The sequence below is a fragment of the Nomascus leucogenys genome, chromosome 15, assembly GCF_006542625.1.
Source record: "Nomascus leucogenys isolate Asia chromosome 15, Asia_NLE_v1, whole genome shotgun sequence".
Taxonomy (NCBI): domain Eukaryota; kingdom Metazoa; phylum Chordata; class Mammalia; order Primates; family Hylobatidae; genus Nomascus; species Nomascus leucogenys.
The window spans coordinates 66,091,996-66,102,917 of NC_044395.1; the positions used below are offsets into that span (position 1 = coordinate 66,091,996).

The 10,922-nt window shown below is 36.8% G+C and overlaps 1 protein-coding gene across 1 annotated transcript; it reads right to left on the reverse strand.

Annotated features, from left to right (window-relative positions):
* Positions 1–7,453: 7,453 nt before the first annotated feature.
* On the reverse strand, positions 7,454–8,392 carry LOC100579421 (olfactory receptor 52A1). The gene has a single exon (XM_003254820.1). The coding sequence runs from the start codon at positions 8,390–8,392 to the stop codon at positions 7,454–7,456; it is 939 nt and encodes a 312-aa protein (XP_003254868.1).
* Between the last annotated feature and the right edge of the window lie 2,530 nt (positions 8,393–10,922).

The following is a 10,922-nucleotide window of genomic DNA, read 5'->3' on the forward strand; positions in this document are numbered from 1 at the left end:
CATTCTGGTCATAATCAGAAGATAAGTTTGACTGAAATGTTCTTTAGTTTTGAAATCCACTGGCTGTTTTTTTTTTTTTTTTTCCAGGTTAGTTTTTCTGTAGTCTGATTCTTCTCATATAGGCTCAAAATTCTTTCAATCTAATTTTTCAAATTTTCAGTGTCTTCTCAAAACCCAGTCATATATCTTATACCTTGTCCTGTGCATTCTCTAACAAAATTAATTCCTTATTTTTGAATTCATGGGTCTTTTCTTCAGCAATTCCTATCAAAGCTTCTTCTCACCTATTATGCTCTGCCATGTGCACACCTCTTGTATTAATATCAAGTGCCAACATATACCCTCTAATTTTCATTACCTAGAAATAGGCATTGTTACCTCCCTAAGCCTGAACCATCATCTCTTCTTAACAACTTGAAATTACATGAAACTCTCTAAGAAATGTTATAATTTTTTTCTTTACATAAAGCTTTATATATCTATACATCTTCTATCTACTCAAATACAATTATTTATGTAAAGGTGAAGATTTTCTTTGGCACATTATTTTGCATAGGACTATTTCAATACTCTTCTGTCTCTGCCCTTCACTGGTAACTCCAACATGTAACACTCTAGGCTTCCAGAGCCTTCTATCTCTGTTACCAGGGGACAAGTGTCAGTGTAGAGTGGCTTTGCCTTCTCATCATCCAAAGCTCAAGGGCTTTTTATTGTCCGAATTAATCTCTGCTTCAAGAAAATATATGCATCATAAAATATGTGAAATATTAAATAATTTACATATTACCTGTATTTTCGTTTAGTAATTGCAAAACTCACTCTCTGAAATAATTTAAGTAGACTGCAAAATAGATAAAGATAGTAGTGGGGGGCCAACAAGGAAAAATCTCACCAACCTGCCAGCCTCATCACCATTCAATTGTCTACTTGTTTAATTTTTTCTTTTTCCCCTGATATACTTAGATTGTTTCTGGGAAGTGAAAGAGCACATATAAGCTATCTCCAGCAATTGCAGAAACATCTCTTTCTTTCTTTCCATAAAACTTATCCAAGAAATAAATTAGAGGTTTATTATTTAATGATTTTAATTAACAAAGATTTATTAAGTATCCACTATGATCCAAATATTGTTTGAAGCAATTGAGAAACAAAGATAAATTTATTTATTCCATATTTATTAATTATCTACATTTTGCTGAATGTTTGGACTTCAAAAAGTAACATGTACCATTTATTAAATGTGTTAAATATCACTCGGTTAAAATCTTTAAACATTTTACACTGTTTTACCATTTTTAATTTATGAAATTAGCATTGATTATATTAATATATTAATGTTAATATAGTTGATGATATTAATATATTAATATTAATATAGTTGATTATATTAATGAAAGTCTAGAACTTCTTGTTATAAGTAAATATACTTGGATCAAAATTTTATGCCGTATTTACCCAGAAAGAACAAAATATGCAAATTTGTGTCCTCTGAGATTTTTTTTTATTTTTTTTTTTAACTCATTTTTAAGATTGTCGCCCAGGCTGGAGCGCAGTGGCGCGATCTCGGCTCACTGCAAGCTCCGCCTCCCAGGTTCACGCCATTCTCCTGCCTCAGCCTCCTCTCCTGAGTAGCTGGGACTACAGGCGCCCGTCATCATGCCTGGCTAATTTTTTGTATTTTTAATAGAGACGGGGTTTCACCGTGTTAGCCAGGATGGTCTCAATCTCCTGACCTCGTGATCCGCCCACCTCAGCCTCCCAAAGTGCTGGTATTACAGGTGGGAGCCACCAAGTCTGGTCGAGATTTTATAAATATAATTCAATAAATAAGGATTACAAGATATATGTATCAGAGTGTAATTACGTGAGGCTGGGTGATGTAAAAATATACCAACTGTTTTCGTCAGTGAGCTTGTTAAGATTCTGATGGACATTACTCCCCAATCACTTTAATTTACCACATAGGTATAGGACACACAATATAGGACACATTTATTATATGCTACCTATTTGATATATGTCCACTTCTTGAACAACATACCATCCAAATGTAAATAAAAAATAAAAGTTTAAGTCCCGTCAACCATTTGAATGGACTTTCTCCTGATCCAGGGCACTCTAAAATGTAACCTGAAAGGCTGGTTCAGGCCATGAAGGGAAGTGGGCGTGAGACATGCCTCATTACATCTCTCCAGCATTAACATCAACACAGACCTTAAATCTAACAAGGAACATTTACAATCTGTTCTCTCTCAAGCCTGCTACCCAGAGGCTTCATCCGCATGATAAAACTTTGATCTCCATAACCTCTTATTGCAACTCAGATACTCCTTTCTAATTGCCAATTAGAAAAATTTTAAATCTACCTACAAACCTGGAAGCACCCCTGATTTCTGGACCTAACCAATGTATTTCTTAAATGTATTTTATTGAAGTCTCATGTCTCCTTAAAATGTATAAAACTAAGCTAAACCCAGACTACCTTGGGCACATGTTCTCAGGACCTCCTGAGCACCGTGTCCCAGGCCATGGTCACTCATATTTGGCTTGGAATAAATCTCTTCAAATATTTTACAGAGTTTGACTCTTTGTTGACATATATACTGGGCAATAATCTCCAATTTGGCTCAAAAATATTTATTATTGCCTTCATCAGAAATAGTGCTCTGATTAATTTAACAGGGCCGCATGAGTAATAGTCGAGCTGGAGACTCCTTGAAAGGTAACATACAAATTCAAGCTTTGACAATGTATATACTGAGTAGTTAGAGAAAAGACAGCAAAAAGAGACAATGAAGCAAGTGAACAAAATAGCAAGTAAATAAAATAGAAAAGCAAGCCTTCAATCAAAAAGCCCATAGATCATGTTGAGAAAATAATGACCTTTCTTCTGGATAGTTTTTCATTTCCATTTCTATTTCCACCTCCACTTCCACCTTCCATTAGGCCTAATTTGTTTTTCTAGGGCAGACTTTCTCAGTCTCAGCACTGACATCTTAAGCCAAATAAATTATTTGTTGTGGGAGATATCATCTGTATTGTAAAAGGTTTAGCAGCATCTCTGGCTCCTATCCGTTGAATGCCAGTAGCACTTCCTTGTAGCAACAATAAAAAATGCCTCCAAGCATTGCCAAATGTCCCTTGGATGCATGAAGAGGGACATATCTCTGGTTGCTAGCAGTTATAACCTAAGACTTCACATTAGAGGGGAAAATAAGCCCTTAATTAAATAAAGATTGATGAATTTATGTATGTTAAATCAAACTGGGCAGAATAAAACTGGGTATTGAGGGAAATATTTCTTCAGTAGATATTGGCCAGATAAAGGAGATAGACAAGGGTGTTCCTTAAAGACAAAATAGTTTGTATAAAATCACGGAGGTATGAAACACATGCTGGAATTACGTATCAATAAATATTTTACTACATAAATTTGTTCATAAGCAGAAATAATAGTTGGTTAAATGTAAAAGGGAAAGGATCAAATGTAAAGTTACTATTTTAAGCCAAGTAATAAAAGTTTGTAAGTGATAGGCCAGACCTTTGGTCTTTTAAAAATTGTATCTGCTAGCAGGTTAGCAGATGATTTTAAGGGAATGAGAGCAAGGGCATAGTAAGATCTTGTTAGAAAGGTATTTGTGATAGTCCAGAGGGGATATTATAAAGTAATGTGACAATAGTGAAGGATTAACAACAAATCAAAATCTGTGAGGACTCACCAACATGATGTAAGGGTACATTGAGAGATGAGGCAAAACATGTTCTTGGACTGAGAATTACTGCACTGGATGAGAAAAGGCAGCCTGGGGAACAACTTTGTTTGCACAAATATGCATACGTTTAAAGGAAGAAGAAAGCTTCCCAAAGCCCTTGAAATTCCTGGGCCAAAGTCAACACGCTAGAAACTTACATCTTGCATGTGTGAATAAACCCTGAATAACTACCACTCCAGTTCTGATACAAGCTAATTCCAAGGATCTAAAACTACTAGGGATTTAGGAGTCTAGATTTACACTCCCTCCTAGAGTTAATCCACACTATCTACAATATCAGAAATCTCATCCCTTTATATCATCTTTAAAGTTACCATTTGATCTCTGCCTGAAACTTTCCCATGACAGAAAACTCTCTCCCTCTGTTTGTTTTTGTTTTTGTTTTTTCTGAGATAGATGCCACACTGCAGGACAGCTTCCAGTGTCAACGAGGTCTTCTTTATATAGAGCTCCAAACTGCCTCCCTCTTAATTTCTCATAAAGTTCTGAAATCTACATTTTAATAATAGACACCAGTCATAGATAATGGCAGTGAATTCTACAGAATCTGAGGCTGGTCAAGAGAGGTCAAATCCTAGACCTGCTATTGCTTGGCTTTGTATGCCCTTGAGCCAGTTGTGAAATTCTAACTACCTCAGTTTCCTCATTGGTAAAATAGAAAGAGACACATTACAGAGTGATTGTAAAAATTAATGACATAATCCATTTCAAATATTGAGAAATAAACAAAAATGTGTTGATTGGCACCGGCTATTTTTCTATAAAACTTTATCCTTCTCATCCCATGAAATAACTTCACATATTTGATGGCACAGTGAGCAGTTCTCCTAAATCTTCCCCAGTCTAAGCACGTTCAATGTTCTTGGCTTTTAGCAAATAAGCTTTCCATTTGCTTATCAGCCCAGATAATCATTCTCTAGATGTCCTCCCATTATTAAGTCTCACTTTAAAATTTGTCACCCAGCATTTCATCAACTGATCATAAATATTCTGAAAACCATAAGATACCATTTGACATCATTTTAGAGTTTGAATACTCAACTATTTTAAGATTCTGTTGCATTTTTATCATCCTGGCATATTGAATCACAGAAGATGTATGTTCTCTTTAGAATGAATTCTTCATTTTCCTAAATACCATGCAGAATCTCAAGCTCAAAGACTTACCAGGGATATCAGTGGACTTATAAGTAGAAGCCATAGAGTAGAACTTTTTTTTTATGTTTCAGGCAGTGAACCCTGAGCATTTTGTATTAAAAAAGGCCCCTTTGGGATTGGGTCTCACAAATCTCTGGCCAGCCTTGAGGACCACTTGGGACAAGAGTGAAACAAGAGGCAGAATATGGTTAAGAACTCAGAAGATTCATTAACTAATCAAGCTCTGTATCTAAAAATACAAAAGAAACAAAAAGACCAATCTCTTCAGGACTTGGAACCAAAATGAACTCCCTTTTACAAATTCCTAAGAGATGACAGTGTACCATGATGACAATGTCATCACAGCACTTAATTATAAAAATAATGAGCCAATAGAGGGAAATTAAAAGTCTTGAAATATTCAGAATAATCAGGGTAGACAAATGCTGACAGATAATTAAAGGAATATTTTTGTAGTTTAATTCCAGTATGATAAGCAATTGTTTCTCATTAGGTTCATGAAAGAGGCTGACTTTGAAAAGTGTACCTCAGGGCCCCAATCACAGTCACTCTCTGAGCTTCTTCTGCATGAACTTTGGTGACACAAATCTTTCTTATATACAAACCAGCCCTCCTCAGGTTGTCCCAGTCATGTCAGAATTCTGACACAATGATATGTATTTTTCAAAAATTTTAGTGCAGTCGTAATATCTATATCAACTTTGCGTTGGGGACTAGAATTTTTAACGTTTATTTCCTTAGTTGTGATAAAAGAAAAACTTCAGCCAAATTAAATTTAGAAAAGTTTAACTGAGCAATTTGCAAATTGGGCAGCCTCCCCGCAAGCTAGAATAGGCTCTGGGACTCCGGCGCAGCCATATGGTGGAAGATTAATGGACAGAAAAAGGAAACTGAGGTAACAGAAAAGAGAAGTGAGGTACAGAAACAACTGAATTGATTACAGGTTGGCGTTTGCCTTATTTGAACATGATTCGAGCAGTTGTCTACAATTGATTGACCAAAACTCAGTGATTAGCACAAGTGTAGGCTACAGTCTGTTTATACCTCCACTTGTTATAGTTCACAATATACAGAGAAACCCTTGGGCCGAAATTAAAATATGTAAGGAGGCAGCTTTAGGCTAAATTTGGTTTTACAGTTGAAAAAAGCGTTTGTGCCTTACAAAATGGGTTTTACAAGTTGAACTCATAAATACAAAGAATAAAGTGATGGTTATCAGACTTTTCGGAGACGGGAGGATTGGGGAAATGTTGGTGAAATGACGAAAAATTTCAGTTAGATGGAGAAAATCAGTTCAAGAGATATATTGTACATCAAGGTGACTGTAATTAATCAACATATTATATATACTTGAAAATTGCTAAGAGAGCAGGTTTTTAAGTGTTCTCACAACAATAAAAAAGATAAATATGTGAGATGCACATGTCACTGATAAGAAGCTCTATTTAATCATTCCACAATGTATACATTTATCAAAACATCATGTTGTACACCACAGATTTATACAATTTCTACTCATCAATTAAAAAGGAAAAAGGAAAAGGGATTGACAGCTTTGGCCTAAAGTAGAGAGAGGGAAAAGATTCCCATTCTCTGCATAGTACTAGAAGTCTTGAAGACTGGATTTCTTGCATCTGCCTGAGATATGCTCTTGCCAAGAGTCACACTGCTTTTCTCCTGTCTTATTGGGTCTGGACTTATTCAGGAGACCTGTTCTTTTTACATATAAAGAGCCAGTGACTCCATCTTGTTAGTAACCTCCCATAAAATTATATCCAACCTAGAAAAACCAATGGTATTGAATTAAGAGCAGTTATGTACTAGAACCAGCTCATATCATGCCTATAAGAGCTGGTTTCAAGCATCTCTTTCCAGCTTTCCTTTCACTGACTTCATGTTGGTAGCTTGACATCAACCATAGCCGGAGTATTTACATCAGGAAAGTGAACAAACAATGCAAATAAGAATGCCGGCCGGGCGCAGTGGCTCACGCTTGTAATCCCAGCACTTTGGGAGGCCAAGGCAGGCGGATCACGAGGTCAGGAGATCGAGACCACAGTGAAACCCTGTCTCTACTAAAAATACAAAAAATTAGCCGGGCGTGGTGGCGGGTGCCTGTAGTCCCAGCTGCTCGGAGAGGCTGAGGCAGGAGAATGGCGTGAACCCGGGAGGCGGAGCTTGCAGTGAGCCGAGATTGCGCCACTGCACTCCAGCCTGGGCGACAGAGCGAGACTCCGTCTTAAAAAAAAAAAAAAAAAAAAAAGAATAAAAGAAAAAATAAACAATACATATTCACTACTTCACTCATTTTATTTTTCCTGGCATTTCACACTTCTCACTTTCATTAGTCAGGTAGAATTCACAACTCCATTGATTGATATGAGCTGTGATGATCTAAAACCAGCTATTATGCTGGCAGATTTCACAAACCCAGCATCTCAAATAATATGTGTTTTTGTTTTGTTTTGATACGGTTACTATTGCAAAAGAAAAAAGCATGTAGGCATTAATTAAGGTGGATTTCATGAACAGAACATTTTCACCACATGGATGCGAATCTGTGTGGTCTTTGCTCCATAGACAAGTGGATTGAGAAATGGAGGGACCAGCAAGTAAATGCTAGAAAAGAGGATATGGATATAAGGGGGGATGTGAGACCCAAACCTATGTGTGAAGAAGGAGAAGAAGGCAAGGAGGTAGAACTGGAGGAAGACACAGATGTGAGCAATGCAGGTATTGAATGCTTTAAACCTAGCCTCCTTCTGGGGCAAACGAAAAACTGTGATAAATATCTGGATGTAGGACAATGTGATGAATGTGAGGTCAAATCCTCCAACAGTGAAGGCCACAAACAAACCATAGATTTTGTTGACTTGAACATTTGCTGCCGCTAGTTTCACAATGGCCATATGCTCACAGTAGGAGTGGGAGATGACTGTTGTGTGATAAAATTGAAACCGGCACTTTATCAGTACTAGGCATGGGGCTACAAGAATAGCAGCCCTGAGTACGACCACAGTTCCTATCTGAATGACAAGCTGGTGGGTGAAGATGTTGGCATGTCTTAGTGGATAACAGATGGCCACATAACGGTCCAGGGCCATGGCCACGAGGATGCCGGACTCTATACCCTGAAATGTGTGGATGAACCACATTTGAAGCAAGCAGGAATCAAAATAGATTTCAGGCACATTAAACCAGAATATTCCAAGCATCTTGGGCATAATGCTGCTAGCAAGTGCAATGTCTGTGGCTCCTAGCATGCCTAAGAAAATGTACAAGGGCTCATGGAGACTGTGCTCAGATTTGATGATGATCAGAAGTAAGGAATTTCCAATCATAGCAATGAGATAAATGGCACAGAATGGAATCCCAATGCAGCACTGCACAGATTCTAGGCCTGGGATCCCTATTAGTGTCAACACAGAGGGCATGTAGACTGTGATGTTGGAAATGGACATAGTGTCCTTGGGCCTCCTGATGCAAACAAAAGAAGTTTCTCAGTCAGTGTTACTGTTCCTCTTCTGCTTTCTGATTTTCTCCAAACTCATTATATTGAGTCTGTCTGATTTGGGTAGAACTCTAAAATCATCCGTCTTATTCACAGTTTTGAAAGGAAAAGATGGATTCATGGAGATACATCACTGTTTTCAGGTAGGGCATTCACAGGCACTGTGCCATAATAGGATGTTACGTGCATGGCAATCCAAATACATTAGAACCAGCAAAATCACCTGGACAGGGGATTGGACCACTGGCCGGTCTGTTATTTCTTTCCAGACATGGGGACAAAAAAAAAATGGAAGTTTATTTTTATTGGATATTGCATTTTAATGAGTTTAATAAACCTCTCCACATTTCACATTTCAGCTATTCCTCTAGTGTTTATTTCCAACTTTCTTTAAGAACATTTTAGACAAGCAAATTAACAGACTCTGACCAGTACATTGGTGTAAAAGATTCCCAATGAAAGAGAATAGAGGTAGGAATAATTGACACCCAAGAACATAATATATTTCTTTTTATATTCGGAAGAATGTAAAGAGAATGCTTTAGAAAGAATTGAAATCTTTATACTTTTGACAAATCTGGGCCAAAGCTCCTGGTTGCTTTTTAGATTTCTTTAAAGTTAAAGGGAACTATATTTTTTCCTATATATTTTAAACAGCTAAAACTCTTGAAATGTTGTGAGTTTAAAAATTTAATACACTTTATAGGATATCTAGAGAGAAGGAACTGCTAAGGGACAAGATGAGCAGCAGCAATGCCTACAGCAAGAGAACTTGCTCCTGATAAACCACAGATACTGAATAATGGGCAAATGAATCATTTAGTCAGAATAGAGTCCAGTTTCCTGGTTTTAAACTGTTCAGAGTTATAATTAGCATAATATAGCCAAATAAAGGCTCATTAGTTCTTAATGAAATATAGGTGAGATGCTTATATAATTTTTGTGAGCTCTGACATAAGAAATTAGTAAAAATAAAAAAGCTAAAGGACAGATTTCTTAGAAGAAGTCAAATGTAGAACTAGACAGGGAAGACGGGACAAACTTGGGGATACTAAAATTGAGAAAAGCACTATGAATAACCAAAGAAAATTTAGTCACTTTTCAATTTTGCTGATGACTGAATTTTCTGAAAAACGTGGGCTCTTATGCTTTATATAAAAGTTCTCTGATCAAAATAGTTATTTTCTAAAAATTACATATTTTGAATCAGTACATTTTAAGCTATACATTAGAGAAATGTTTGTGATTCAGTGAAAAGTAGAGTTGTTACTTCATTCTTTCCTAGACATTTCAATAAAGTTGCTTTATCTCAGCAAGCTCATCAATCAGCTAACCGTATACTTCATGTCACCAATATGCTGGAAATTCAGGAAGTAGCTGTTCTTTGAAAGAAAAAGCAGCTGTTTTTTTTTTTTTTTTTTGAAAGAAAAAGAAGGTAACAAGGAAGAAAGAGAAAGAGGAAATGGATACAAGTTTACTCAAACATTCAACAACAAGTGTTCAACTGCTGCTAAACTTCAAATGAAAGAACCAAATCAGCAGAGGACATTTCATGACAGGGAGGCTGTATCAGCTAACATACATTTACCGTAAATTAGTAGGTCAATTAAATACTGTGATTTCCACAGATTTTATCCCCAATGCTTAGTTTTATGACACTCCCATCCATAAGTCACTGGCTTTTTCTAATAGGGGGAAATTTTTTCTTCTTCAAAGATAATCACAATTAGAATAAGAATCCTTTAAGGGCAATCACAATGTCTGACTCATTCAAGACTAAGGAGCTGACATGTGAGTACTACCCGACAGGCACAGATAGCAGGGTTGCAGGTGGTGGTGTATGTAAGTTCCTGGTTAGTTGGATAGAGTGATTGTTATTGGAGAAGTTGGTCATTAAATTATGGGGAGGAAACTTGGAATTTGTGAGACTTACTCATCAATTATTATTGAGAGCTGGTTTTGCTCTTACCAGATATCTGAAGAATATTGTCCATTTTTCATAACACTTTTCATTCATCACTCACCAATTTTTCTTCTCCAAGGATTCCAGCTTCATTCCCTTAAGTTGTGGGTTCTGTGATGGCTCTACTTTCTCTCTGCACTCTGTGTAACAGCATCCAGCTAATGTCATAAATTTTACTCTGTTTGGTGCTGGGATATGTGCCAATATAATACACTGTGGACATTTTGCAGATGACTTTTTACACTTTTCATTTATCTCTAACACGGACACTCTTCTTCTTCTTCCGCAAGTCTGTCTGAGGCCATCTTTGTGTGCTCATCCCCCAGTAAAACTCATAGTGAGGTCTGTAGCATTCTGAAACACGGGATGAATTTATTGAGCTCAAATTGGAGAAAAAAGTGGCTAGCCACCAATTTAATGTTCCTTTATGAATGTGTGGAGAAGTAGGAGGAGTTATGAGCACGAAATGAGGGATTTCCTAGTTGATAGCCAAAACCACGAGGGACCCAGCAAATTT